Source organism: Lepus europaeus, chromosome 15, assembly GCF_033115175.1.
Source record: "Lepus europaeus isolate LE1 chromosome 15, mLepTim1.pri, whole genome shotgun sequence".
NCBI lineage: Eukaryota > Metazoa > Chordata > Mammalia > Lagomorpha > Leporidae > Lepus > Lepus europaeus.
Genome location: NC_084841.1, coordinates 94,952,145 through 94,966,450, shown reverse-complemented (window position 1 = coordinate 94,966,450; position 14,306 = coordinate 94,952,145). Strand labels below are relative to the sequence as shown.

The 14,306-nt window shown below is 60.4% G+C and overlaps 1 protein-coding gene across 1 annotated transcript in view; it reads left to right on the top strand.

Moving 5' to 3' along the window:
• The window catches only part of SV2C (synaptic vesicle glycoprotein 2C), a 114,058-nt gene that overhangs the window by 60,926 nt on the left and 38,826 nt on the right, over nucleotides 1-14,306 (top strand). The window contains exon 4 of the mRNA XM_062212040.1: nucleotides 2,955-3,106. Within this exon, the coding sequence (XP_062068024.1) occupies nucleotides 2,955-3,106 (152 nt within the window). The remainder of the gene's footprint in view (nucleotides 1-2,954; nucleotides 3,107-14,306) is intronic.

The window sequence follows — 14,306 nt, the reverse complement described above, 5'->3', positions numbered from 1 at the left end:
GCCAGCCCAGATAACCTAAGTTTTCTACCAATTTCTTCTGCTTACAGTTTATATAATGCCAAAAAACTGACAACTTCCCATGTCACAGAATACTGGTCTTGCTCCTGTGACTTGGAGCATGGAGGCCTAGAGCTGACCACGCATGCCCGTGTGCCGATGTGGGCAGAGCAGAGCCCGCTTCTGGTTTTATTGTGGGCGGGGTTGGGCTTCCTAATCCAGGCTCTTGCTTCTTACTTAGAGAAGCATTCTAAATACAGGCACAAACACAACGTGCAAAGTGATAAAGCTCATTTACAAAGTGAGGAAGGCGCTCACACACACACGTGGGCGTTGTTCAGGGAGAGTGGGCCAGGGACAGAAGAGAGGTTTTCATACGCTGCTCACGTAGGTCCATGTGGAGAGACAGGGATTCCCCTCTGCGTCGCCGGGCTTCTTATGATCTTAGAAAGGGAAGTGTTTACATGCACCACCCCAGGTCCCAGGGAAGGGTCATCTGATTGACAGCTGGGTGGATGAGATTACACGGGGCAGGGGAGGTGTGGCTTCCAGCTGTGACCCTACTCCCGCTCCCTGACTTATCCCGTATCAGTTTGACCCTGGGTTTGGCCACCAGTGAGTGTTGGTCATTGTCCTCCTCCCTGTGCCTCCCCCTATGCCCCCTCCCTCCTTCCTGTGTCTCTCCTGATCATGTGTGACAGCTCAGGCCTCCCTCGCAGCCTGCACCCAGCCTGTTGGGGTGTCAGCCTGTGCTTTGTGGCTCACCCCAGGGCTGTGATATTCTGTTTCCTTTAATGACATGGGAGATGCTGGAAGAGCGTCTGGACCCAGCGCACAGACGAGGCACGCCCTCTGCCGGGTCAGTGCCTTCCTCCATCTCTGCTGGTTGTGACTGGGGGTCAGCGAGACGTTTTTCTGCGAGCTGTTTGTGAACCCAGCATCTCCCAGACTGTCCGCTGGTCTTTACGAACCTGAGTGCTCACCCGGTCCTGAGCTGCCAGGGTCTGCTCCCCCAGGCTGTGCCGCTGTCCACCCTCCTGCAGAACACAAGACCTCAGAGCATCATCCAGCTCTCCTACACACGTTCCTCCCAGGTCTGTTTGCAGTGGATGTGGGAAATGGAAGCCGAGCAGCCGCCTTCCCTGGCACAGGGAGCGCGGGGTCCGGCCTCTGTGGTTTCCCTTCAGACCGTTCTCAGTGCACCTGCTCTTTCACCTTAACCTCCCTGCCCGTTCCCTGCGGTCGGGGATGAATCGGACCCACTGACCCGCCGTCTGCTCTGGGCTGAGATGCGGCCTGGCTATGGCTTTGCAGGTTTAGGACATTGGACCTCAGTCTCCCCGTGAACCCGTGCACCCCCCTCCCCCTGCAGGGCTGAACTGATGGAGCAGACACAGCTGCTGTCTCCTGACACAGGAGGGATATTACCTGCGAAGCCAGTGGGTTCTTTCCTTACACAGGAACCCAACCGATGAATTTGCCTTTGGTTATCTCTACAGAGTTATCTGTTTGGAAGAACATCAGAGAGGGAGGGAGGGAGAAAGTGAGAGAAAAGGAGAGAGAGAGATCTCTCTTCTCTCTGCTGGTGCACTCCCCAAGTGGTGGCAAAGCCAAGGCCAAAGCCAGGGAACTCCGCTGGGTCCCCCACATGGGTGGCAGGGACCCAAGTACTTGAGCCATCCTCCACTGCCTTCCCAGGTGCATCCACAGACAGCTGGATTGGAAGCGGGGTAGCCAGGACTCAAAATGGCACTGTAATACCAGATGCTGGTATTGCAAACGGCGGCTTAACCCACTTCGCCACGGTGCCAGTCCCTGCCTCAGGCTGGCAGGGAAATGAATGTTCATGGCCTTTTCCAGGCACATGCACACGTGTTGAGGCGTTGTTTGCATGTGTACTGGCAGCTGCATCACTTGTGTGTCTGTGCGTGGGTGCATTGTGTGTGTGTAAGCTTAGTGTGTGCCTCGGTGGGAGGTCCCAGCTGACTCTCGGAATGTGTCTTCATGTGGAGTGTTTTACTTCTGTTTACATTTCTATCAAGTTGCAAGGACCTAACATTCATGTCACAAAGCTGCACACCTTGACCACTGTCGCGGCTGTGAGGATGAGTGCTGTCGCGGCACGGTGTAAAGGTTGCACAGGGTGTTGTGCACAGTCTGTCCTGTCGTTCCACATCTTGTAAAACGGTTCTGGAATGCACACGTTGCCAGGACATTAACAGTGAACGTTTCCCACACTACCTTACACTGACGTCTCAGCGGTTCCAAAATTCAGGGTTGAGGTTTATTTAAAGTAAGGACTCCGTGGCCCATCCCCCTAGAATGAACAAACTGTGAACCTGTACAGGCCATGTTCTGTTCACACCCGGCCTGCACAGCTGAGCCAGCCCCACTTGGTTGCTGTGTGTACCCGCACCTCCGTGTTCTGTTCTGTCTGCGTCCCTTTTGTGGGTGCTTGGTTCGCGGTGATGTCTGGTAGCTCAGGTCGAGGACTGATCTCAGAAGTGACCCGCAGGTCTGTTGTCAGCCTGGCTGGGCCGCAGGCAGGGACAGCCGTGGGGGAGACGGTGAGGCAGGCTGCAGGCGGCTCTGGGAGTGTTTGACATTGTTCCCACCTATCACAGCATCTCTGCTCAAAAAAAATGAGTTAATGGAAATGCTAGCTAGATCAAACTAAATCATTGCAACTGCTGTTACATATCCTGTGGACCCCCTCCCCAGCCCTGGAAACCTGAGGCCAAGCTCTGCATGACACGGGTGGCTACCACTGCCTCCCCTGGGCCCCAGAGCCTAACTGCAGATTCCGGAGGGAAAGAGAGCCTGCACAAACCGTGCAGGCTAACATCAGTGTAACACAGCAGGAGGAGGTGTGTGCTCCTGGCATGCTGGGGTGGGCAGGGGGAGGCAGGTGTTAGCTCTTCCCTTTGCATCTCACGTGTTCCCTGTGCCTTTTGCAGGATCGGAGGGGCCATTCCCACCGTGTTCTCCTACTTTGCTGAGGTGCTGGCCCGGGAGAAGCGGGGGGAGCACCTGAGCTGGCTGTGCATGTTCTGGATGATCGGCGGCATCTACGCCTCCGCCATGGCGTGGGCCATCATCCCGCACTACGGTAAGAGGCCGGCCTCACGGCAGCCGTCGTGTTCCTCTCTTTCAGTGCTGGTCTCACAGCAGCTCTGCCATCCAGTGCTTCTCGCTTTCAAGGTGTCTGCGAGCCCCCCTACCCCCTGCCCCCAGTGCGGAGATCTGTATAGAGTGGGACTGTGTCACCAGACACGGGCAGTACCTGTTCCCTAGCTGGTCTCCCAGGTCAGTGTCACACAGTTTAACCCCATAGTGACACCATCTGCCTGCGTCTGTGGTCAGGTCCCACAAGACCAGCCCAGCTCTTGGTGCCAGCAGCAAGGCCAGACATGCCATTGCATCTGTATTGCTGCAAAGAGCAGGTTTGCATTCTTTGTAAAGGCTGAATGGGGTGGGTGTGCGCGTGCGTGTGCAGTTTAAACGTTTGCAGTTTATGGATCCCTAACGTGAGGTCTCACATTTAAGCCTTAAATCCATGTTGAGTGGATTCCATGGTGATACAAGACAAGCTCCACGTCCCATGCCCTTTGTGGGTGTTGAGTTTTGCCAGTTGTTCATGGCAGACCTGTCCCTGCCTGCTGTGGGTCTGGGTGCCTTGGTAGGGGCTGGTTTGCCTCTGGGCTCTCGGCTGTGTTCCGTGCTGGTCTCTCTGCGGCGACGGTAGCGCCCTGCTGTGTCGCTGGGGTTTTGTGATGGGATAGAAACCAGGAAGTGCCGTGCCTCCAGCTTCGATCTTCTGTGGATTCCTTCGGCTGTTTGGGGTCCTCTGTGTTCCCATGGGGATTTCACAATTGCTTTCTTCTGTGAAAAATTATCTTGATTTTGCTCAGGATTGCATTGAATCTGTCGATCGCTTCGGGCAGTGTCAGCATTTGGAGAACCGTAATTATTCTAATCCATAAACAAGACACCGCCACACTGACTTGTGTCATTTCTGTCAGAAGAGTTAGGTCATCTTCAGCATACAGATCTTGCCTCTCCTTGGCTGAATTTACTCCAAGTCTTTTGTTCTTTTTTTGATGCTATTGTAAATGGAATTGTTTCTGCAGCTCCCTTTCAGTTGGATCATTGTTCATATATAGAAACAAAATGAGTTTTTCTGTGTTGACCTTATATCCTGAAACCTTCCTGAGTTCATTTGCCTCATAACTGTTGGGGGAGCCTAGAATGTTCTCTGTGTAAGTTCTGTCACCTGCAGAGAGTGCCAGCAGCTTCCTGTCTGATGTCAAGGCCTGGTCTAGCCAGGGCCTGCAGGATCATGCTGGACAGAGGTGGTAGAGGGCATCCTTGTCTTGTTCTCGCTCCTAGAGGAGCTCCTGGCCTGCAGGCGGCCTGTTTGTGCTAAGTGAGGGACAGGCAGGCTGACAGGTCCGGGCAGGGTGGGGGAGACCGCCTTGGGGGAGAGGAAGAGTTGGAACAGGGCGGAGTTTGCTGAACCGCTCAGCTGTGGAGAGGACAGGAGAGGCGACACAGGGCTGCGTGTGTGACCGAGGTGCCTTCCACTCCCAGGCAGCCGCTGAAGCCTGCAGCCCTCTTCCCGGAATCATCTTACAACACAGAAAGTGCACCGAGTAGGCTGTAAGGAAGAGGATTGTTCTGGTTAGATAACGTGGTGTACCGCATCCGAGGGAACAGCAAACAGGGACAGGGCTGCTGGCTCCAAGGCTGCCAATCAGCTTGCACTCCTCCCTAAACACTGGGGACCACTGGGCCCTGGTTCCCTCCATGGGTGCTGGTTGGAGGACACCCAGCAGGCAGCCAGGCCCTCTCAGGCTGGAGGGACCTGAGCTTGCCCAGGGGACACAGTCCCCGTGACCAGAGGAGCAAGAGCCTGGTTTTGCCGGAGGCTGGACGTGAACCAGAGCTGCACGGCAGGCACGGCCCCTCCCATGACAAGGCTCCTTGGTGGCTTGCGCAGGTTTTCACGCACATCAGCCCCGACACAGATGACAGTCGAATTTCTTGGGCACCTGTCCTGTGCGGGCCTGGCGAGGCAGGGGGCCAGGCTGCAAACACAGGCCCTCTCGGACCTGAAGTCCTAGTGGGTGACTGAGTTTCCCTGCTGCAGCGTGGAGGGATCGACTGTTGGGGACGCTTCCGTGTGTGTGACTGCCCTAGACGTGGGCCATTTCCTGTCGTCGCTGCATGGTGGGCGAGTGCGGGCACGTTGGCCGTGGTCGGCTGAACGCTCACTCCCCAGGGAGTGCCTGTGCAATGCACCTGTGCCGCACAGGCTGGGCAGCTCTGCGTCTGCCCTTCCAGGCCCCCAAGGCGATGTTCGCCCGTGTGCAGGCCCCAGTGCATGGCATCACCCCTGCCCGTGGCAGCCTCACAAAACTCCCCGGAGGTTGTCAGAGGAGAAGGTTTCACTCGAACGCTTTGCGTCCTTGGAACCGTGGTTTCCACACTGGAAGAGGTGGGTTTCCTTCTGCCAGCGCCGCCTCGTCCACGGAGAGCGGCTGCCGCGGCCATGACAGCCTCGCTGTGCCCCCGCTGCCGCCGGCCTCGAGGCCCCATCCACGGAGAGCAGCTGGCAGCACGAGGGCACGCCCCGAGTCAGTTCTTCGTCTCTGGGCAGTTATGGGTGGGCTCATTCCCTCGCCCTGCTCTGGCACAGATGTCGGTGGTGTGAGCGCAGTGCATCACCGCCCCGGGGGGCGGAGCCGCCTGATGGATGCTGCCAGGCGGCTGGGTGGGTGCCTGCGCGCTGCTCTGCTCGTCCTGCCGTGACTGCACTGGAGAGATAACAGCCAGCCGGGCCGCGTCGCAGTCACTCACGGAGACAGTGATCGCGGCTGAAGCCGAGTTGCTTTCAGAGCCAGCGGGCGTTCAGGGTTTCCAGCCATCCTCAGCTTGGCCTTTCGGAACAGACCTTGGGTGTGCTGGGACGTAAGTGATAGTTTTCCACAACAGGGGCTGAGACAAGACAAATGGAGATTCATCCATGAAGAAAGGGCAGACAGAAAACGGAGTCAGGAAATGGAGATGAGACATTTGCTGATGCCCTGCGAGGCGCAACGCTGAGGAATAAATTAATATCTTCAGTGAAACGAGGCGATGCCACGAAATGTCTTGGCAGCGAGACGAGCAGGGCTGGGTTCTGTTTTCTCTCCTCAGGGCTGTGCTGGGTTTTGTCTCCTGTTCTGGGCTTTTCTGCAGCGAGATGCACTCCCCTGGAGCGAGGGGCCCACAGCGAGCATCTCTAAGGCTGAGACCCGGAAATGTGTTGAATGTAGTTAATGAGAAAGTACAGAAGAAAGCAGGTCTCGTCGACGTACGACTTGAATACATGCAGTACTGTAGTGCCGGTGGCGCCGGCTGCCCCAGCCTTGTGGTTGAGATGTTCGGGGCTTGCTTCTCTGGAAATCTCAGGCCATCGGCTTGGTGCAAGAAATGAATGAAGATCGAGGAAAAGCACAGCGGGCCGTCTGTTGCCCGAATTTCAGATCAGAAGAGAAGTCCGCGTCCTGCTCCTCCGTAGCTCGCAGACAGGTGCAGCGCATCTCGTGAACTGTGTCTCCTGCGTCCAACTGATGGAAGTGGAGAAGGAGCGGCTGGAGGAGGAGCTCTCCCCCACCGCGCCCGCTGGAGAGGAGGTGGAGGGAGTATCTCAGTCCTAACCAGGAACTGTGGCCGCAGAGGCCCGTGAGGGGCCTGTAGCAAGTCCCGTGCCGTGCCGTGCCGGGCCATGCCGTAGCTGGGCCGCATCGAGAGCGTGGGAACTGGAAGCAGGTGCACCGTGCGCAGGTCAGCAGCCCACCGACTTCAGCTCAGCCCTTTGTGATCCAGCGCCCCGGGGCCCTGGACAGTGGACAGCGGCCAGTGGCCCTTCACAGCTTCAAAACCCAGTTTGTCTATCTTTGCTGGTTTCTCTGGGTCAACGTAACACGTGAGGGCCCTTCAGAGTGTTGGTGGGATTGGGATGAAGAGATAATTTGGGAATAAGCATTTAGCTTAGCACCTGAGGTGCCACCAGAACCACACTGGATCAGTCCCTGGCCCCGGCTCCTTCCTGCCACTTCCTGCGAGTGCAGACCCTGGGAGCAGCCCTGCTGGCTCCAGTACTTGGATCCCAGCCGCCCGTGTGGGAGACGGGATTGAGTTCCTACCCACAGCCAGGCCATGGTGGGAATGTGGGTTGTACACTAGCGGGTGAGAGCTCTGTCTGTGTCTCTGCTTTTCAAATAAATAATAAAATTTTTTGAAGATAAATTTATTTAGATGTGAAAAATTTATAGATCCATGTTTTTTCCTAATACATATTTTCCTTGAACTTTTTGGAGACTCCCCCATAAATCAATACAGATTTCATAGATACAGTTTCAGGGTGTTTTGCACCAAAATTTCTTTTAATGCCATTTTATTGAGCTTTTTGAAGTTCCTGCATGCATCCATAGCCCTAAAGATGAAATGCCCTGAAGACATGAGGAGAAAGAGCAGTCCCAGTTCGCACCTCCAGTGCTTGGTGTCAAGATGAAGTAGCAGTGGTGCCTCCGTCGGTAGGGCAGGTCTGCACTGCACGTGATCTGGTGACTTGTATCAAGCTGAGCTGTGGCGCTGACACAGACCCACCCCCAGAGTCCTTGTCCCATCTCACACGGCCCTGCGTGGCACTGGGGAGGTCAGTGGTCAGAATCCGCGCTGTCTGGCTCCCACTGAGTCAGGCATGGTGTGAGAACACGCTGTCCTGTGCCATTGGTGATCGAGTGTGTCCTCACTTCTTGGTGTCCATGTGTGTCTCCCGGTCTCCCCACATCCATGACCCCACCGTGTATCCACCTGAAGCTTTCCCATGTATTTCTGCCACAGGCCTGGCTCCCCCTGAGGTCTGTGTGCCCGACGCTGCTTGGCTGCGTCTGGACCCACCCTGTGGCACAGCCCAGTCTCAGGCCGTTCCCCGAGAAGAGTGGAATGGGAGATTTCCCCTGTGCCGTTCATTCCCCTGGGTCTGCTGCTTGCTTTGGCCTTGCCCATGGACGTGTTCCTTCTGGGCCGTTGGACGCTCTGGAAGCTGAGCAGGCAGGGCTCGCCACTGCTGCCAGGCAGTGACCGGTGGCCTCTGGTCCAGACTGCCTGGCGCCAGACGGTGCTTTCTGCTGCGCGGAGCCATCCGTCTCCTGATTGGAGGAGGAGGAGGCCTGACTCCTGGGCCCCCGCCGTTCATGTCCTAATTGGAGGAGGAGGCCTGACTCCTGGGCCCCCGCCGTTCCTGTCCTGATTGGAGGAGGAGGCCTGACTCCTGGGCCCCCGCCGTTCCTGTCCTGATTGGAGGAGGAGGCCTGACTCCTGGGCCCCCGCCGTTCCTGTCCTGATTGGAGGAGGAGGCCTGACTCCTGGGCCCCCGCTGTTCGTGTCCTGATTGGAGGAGGAGGCCTGACTCCTGGGCCCACACTGTTCATGTCCTGATTGGAGGAGGAGGCCTGACTCCTGGGCCCCCGCCATTCCTGTCCTGATTGGAGGAGGAGGCCTGACTCCTGGGCCCCCACCGTTCCTGTCCTGATTGGAGGAGGAGGCCTGACTCCTGGGCCCCCACCGTTCCTGTCCTGATTGGAGGAGGAGGAGGCCTGACTCCTGGGCCCACACTGTTCATGTCCTGATTGGAGGAGGAGGCCTGACTCCTGCCGTTCGTGTCCTGATTGGAGGAGGAGGCCTGACTCCTGGGCCCCCCGCTGTTCCTGTCCTGACTGGAGGAGGAGGCCTGACTCCTGGGCCCCCGCCGTTCCTGTCCTGATTGGAGGAGGAGGCCTGATCTGGGCCCCCGCCGTTCCTGTCCTGATTGGAGGAGGAGGCCTGACTCCTGGGCCCCCGCCGTTCCTGTCCTGATTGGAGGAGGAGGAGGCCTGACTCCTGGGCCCACACTGTTCCTGTCCTGATTGGAGGAGGAGGCCTGACTCCTGGGCCCCCGCCGTTCCTGTCCTGATTGGAAGATGAGGCCTGATCTGGGCCCCCGCCGTTCCTGTCCTGATTGGAAGATGAGGCCTGATCTGGGCCCACACTGTTCATGCAGATGGAGACGTTGCTCTGCGTGCCCTGCTGCTCTGAGAAGGTTGTGGTGAACGGCTCTCTGGCTTTCAGCGTCCGAGCATCTCACGTCCCCACCTGCAGGACCCCCGGCCTCCGCTCCCTCAGTTCCAGTGAGGCGCTTCCTGCCCCGTGTCTGCCTGGGGTCCCCCAGGATCTCGTAGGTTCCCTTCCCGCTGCCCTGCCCCTGGTTTCTTTGTTCCCCTCGCTCCTGCTCGGGAGGGAGAAGGCAGAATGTTGCTCGGTTGACCACTGTGGAGAAGTCACACATTAGGGCCCGTGTGGGGCCGGCACACACAGGAGGTAAGTACCGAACCTGGCAGCTCCAAGTCAGGACGCGGGGGACCCGCTGAGCTCTGGACCTTGACTCCTGGACTCGCAGCCTGTGGATCCAAGGCTCAGGAGCCCGGGCTCATCTGGACACTTCTCTGAGCCTGAAGGGTCAGCCTTGCGGGCAGGCGGCTGCCTCACAGGCCTGGCCCAGACCACGTCCCATGAGGGGCCCTTCACAGCCCTGGACTGCCCTGCCTGCCCAGCACTCACGGTCACACAGGGCCCAGGCAGAAGCTGCTGGGAGTTTGCTGGCCTCACCTGGGCAGCCACACGCTGCCGCTCACGTGGCTGCCGTGCCCTCTGCACGAGGCCACCAGCACCAGGACATGGTGTCCACGGTGTCCACCTTCTTGGTGCCCTTCCTTAGGACTTTGGGCTGTGAAGTCCTACGTGACAGTGGAGCCAGATTGCACTCCAGCCATACTGGCAAACATGCCTGCCCTGTGGACAGGTGCTTAATGAAGAAACTCATGTCTTCTAGAAACATCATCAGCCTTCGGGCACCTGCCAGCCTCGCGCGAAGGGCCCGCGGGCTCTCAGGTCCCTTCTCAGTCAACACAAACTGGAGTTTAATTTCCTGGCACAGCTCAGAGGCTCCTCGTGGGGCCCCCACAAGCCTGGGAGAGTTCAGCTGTGAGTGAGCCTGCTGTGGGCCTGCTACAGGCATTGGCTGGGGACGAGTGACCTTTGGAGCAGAGATTTCCTGGGGTGGTCTTCAGTCTGCCGTCCAGTACACGTCAGATGTCAGGCTTAGCACAAGGTTTCGTCCTGGCTGTCATGCCGTCAGGGACCCAGAGCCTCCCCTGATCACCTCCTCCTGCCCCACGAGCCCTCGGGTGCTCCGCAAGTTCACCCTGATCCTGTCCTAGGATCCTGTCCAGGCTCTGGCTTGGGCTCCAAGTCCGTCCCTCTGAGGCCGTCAGAGGGATCCTTCAGATGTCAGCCCACCCTGCCCGGTGTGCGTGTTCTGCTCGTGCTGCTGAGCCGTGGCCCCGGAGGCCTTGCTGGCGGCCAGGGTCCTGCCTGGTCGGCGTCCTGGCTTCCCTCGCATTGTGCGCTCCGCGGTGGCTGTGCTGTGCCTTCCCCTCTGAGTTGGGTTCACAGTCACCTGCATCTGCAGTGTCCTTCCCCCAGACCCCACTGCACTGGCTTCTGCTCCTTGAGTGGCCGTCCCTGGCCACTCCCTGCAGCAGCCGAGCCACCCCTGTGCAGATTTACTGTGGGTGCTCTCTGTGGCTTCCCCAGTTAGAATGAAGCTGCAGGTGGGCAGGAGTCAGCGGCGGATGCCTGACAACAGGCTCCCCCATCAGTACCTGGAGTGGACGCTGGGTGGGTCAGTCGCGCCTGCTCGTGGGTTGTCCTGCTCTCTTGGGAAACACTGATACACAATGCCGTGTGCCAGGATTCAGTCGAGGCCTAGCCCAGTGCTGTCTGACAGAAATCCAGTGCCAGCCCATGCAAATCCTCTCAGTTCTCTAGTCGCCACAACCGGTAAAAACCAGCATGTGTGATGATGCTTCCAATATGTATCCCGTCTATGTCCAGAGAAGCACTGCAGCACGCCATCGAGGGCACAGGTGACACGCGTCACCTTTTGTGGGGACGAGGCCTCAGATCCAGCACGGAGCTCTGACCATGCGTCTCCACCTGGCTGGCGTGGGTGTCCACAGAGACCCTGCACAAACCCAAGCACAGTGCTGTTTGCACTCGCTCCCGAGTTCACTGTCCCCTGGTGCTGAGTGGACTGGGTTCCAAGGCTTGACCTGGTCACCACATTCCCTGCTCGTGACGGGGCGGGTTCTGAAAGGTGAAGGAAGCCGTGAGCAGTGGGTGCTGGCTAGGGGCTGGGCGTGGCTTGTGGGCTCTGGGTCCGAAGATGCTTCAGGATGGGATTGTTGGAGGTGACTGATCCCAGAGCACAGCTCACTCCGAGCCCGCGGAAGCCTGCAGGGCGCTCTGAACGGGGGCTCTGGTTCCGCCATGTGGCGAGGGTTTTGTCGGGCACAGAGCTCACAGTGCAGAAGGGCCTCTCTCCAGGCATGGAGACTGTGGTTGCAGGATTCCGAGGGCAGGTTTAGCTCTTCAGAGTGCTGCACGGTGCCCATCACCAACACAGAAGCGGGGTTCCTGACTCGGTGCTGGCGTCCTGACGGCCCCTGCGTGTTGGGGGATAGCTGGGAGCTTGCGGGGGTCAGCTCCTTGGGCCCACATCTTGAAGGCCATTGTGGGTTCCTTTTTCCTGAGTGCCCCTTCCCCTGTGCCATACAGGGAAACCAGAAGACAACGCAGAATGCCCTCGTGTTTATCTCGGTAGAAAAGTGAGCATCGGCAGCGTACGGCTGCTGGAATGGTCATGGAACTGCGGCCTCAGGGCGGGCTGGGTGGGCCTGGGCTCGGGGCTGTCTGGTTTGTTGTTGCAGCCCTCACGATGACAGCATCCACACGTTTTCCCAGCAGCCCCAGATCCTCAGAGCAGCCGGGGAAGGAGGCCTGTTTGTCACTGTAGACGGTGTCTTCGGCTGCAGGGCCTGCGGCTGTGGGCTGCGCCCAGCAAAGATGCTCTTTGGAGGTCCGCGTGGCGGGAGGGACGGGAAGCTGCCGCGGACTCTGCACTCCGTGTGCAGCCAGCAAGCAAGACGCGGGCTGAGACTCAGGGCCCCTCCCAGCACACGCGTGCTCACACACACACACACACACGCCCTGACGCCACTCCCTGGTGAGAAAGCAGGGCCCTCGCTAGCGGGGACCACGGGGGTGAGGCGGAGGATGGGTGGTGCAGCTGGGAGCTGCAGAGCTGAGAGCGACCCCTGCCCTGCCCTGAGTGAGTGGAAGTGGTGACTTGTCCGGACGGCTCTGGACGGCTTTGACATGTCACACACAGCATGGGGATGGAAGAACCAGCTTGTCCCTCGGAGCCACAGGGCTGGTGCTGCTGACGCACCCTGAGGGAGGGCTCCATAGCCTGCGAGGGCTGTGGGCGGGCGTGGGTGTCTGACCACAAGGGGGCTGTGGGGCGGGCGTGGGTGTCTGACCACGAGAGAGAGCTGTGGGGCGGGCGCGGGTGTCTGACCACAAAGGGGCTGTGGGGCGGGCGTGGGTGTCTGACCACCAGGGGCTGTGGGCGGGCGTGGGTGTCTGACCACGAGAGAGGGCTGTGGGGCGGGCGTGGGTGTCTGACCACAAGGGGGCTGTGGGGCGGGCGTGGGTGCCTGACCACCAGGGGCTGTGGGGCGGGCGTGGGTGTCTGACCACAAGGGGGCTGTGGGGCGGGCGCGGGTGTCTGACCACAAGGGGGCTGTGGGGCGGGCGTGGGTGCCTGACCACCAGGGGCTGTGGGGCGGGCGTGGGTGTCTGACCACAAGGGGGCTGTGGGGCGGGCGCGGGTGTCTGACCACCAGGGGCTGTGGGGTGGGCGCGGGTGTCTGACCACCAGGGGCTGTGGGGCGGGCGTGGGTGTCTGACCACAAGGGGGCTGTGGGGCGGGTGTGGGTGTCTGACCACAAGGGGGCTGTGGGCGGGCGCGGGTGTCTGACCACGAGAGAGGGCTGTGGGGCGGGCGTGGGTGTCTGACCACAAGGGGGCTGTGGGGCGGGCGCGGGTGTCTGACCACCAGGGGCTGTGGGGTGGGCGTGGGTGTCTGACCACGAGGGGGCTGTGGGGCGGGCGTGGGTGTCTGACCACGAGGGGGCTGTGGGCGGGCGCGGGTGTCTGACCACGAGAGAGGGCTGTGGGGTGGGCGCAGGTGTCTGACCACCAGGGGGCTGTGGGCGGGCGTGGGTGTCTGACCACCAGGGGGCTGTGGGCGGGCGCGGGTGTCTGACCACCAGGGGCTGTGGGGCGGGCGTGGGTGTCTGACCACCAGGGGGCTGTGGGCGGGCGTGGGTGTCTGACCACCAGGGGCTGTGGGCGGGCGCGGGTGTCTGACCACGAGAGAGAGCTGTGGGGCGGGCGTGGGTGTCTGACCACGAGAGAGGGCTGTGGGGTGGGCGTGGGTGTCTGACCACAAGGGGGCTGTGGGGTGGGCGTGGGTGTCTGACCACAAGGGGGCTGTGGGGCGGGCGTGGGTGTCTGACCACAAGGGGGCTGTGGGGCGGGCGTGGGTGTCTGACCACCAGGGGCTGTGGGCGGGCGCGGGTGTCTGACCACAAGGGGGCTGTGGGGCAGGCGTGGGTGTCTGACCACCAGGGGCTGTGGGCGGGCGCGGGTGTCTGACCACAAGGGGGCTGTGGGGCGGGCGTGGGTGTCTGACCACCAGGGGGCTGTGGGGCAGGCGTGGGTGTCTGACCACAAGGGGGCTGTGGGGCGGGCGTGGGTGTCTGACCACAAAGGGGCTGTGGGGCGGGCGTGGGTGTCTGACCACGAGAGAGGGCTGTGGGGCGGGCGTGGGTGTCTGACCACCAGAGGACTGTGGGGCGGGCGTGGGTGTCTGACTACGAGGGGGCTGTGGGGTGGGCGTGGGTGTCTGACCACAAGGGGGCTGTGGGGCGGGCGTGGGTGTCTGACCACCAGGGGGCTGTGGGGCGGGCGCGGGTGTCTGACCACGAGAGAGGGCTGTGGGGCGGGCGTGGGTGTCTGACCACAAGGGGGCTGTGGGGCGGGCGTGGGTGTCTGACCACCAGGGGGCTGTGGGGCGGGCGCGGGTGTCTGACCACCAGGGGGCTGTGGGGCGGGCGTGGGTGTCTGACCACGAGAGAGGGCTGTGGGGCGGGCGTGGGTGTCTGACCATGAGAGAGGGCTGTGGGGTGGGCGCGGGTGTCTGACCACGAGAGAGGGCTGTGGGCGGGCGTGGGTGTCTGACCACGAGAGAGAGCTGTGGGGCGGGCGTGGGTGTCTGACCACGAGAGAGGGCTGTGGGGTGGGCGTGGGTGTCTGAC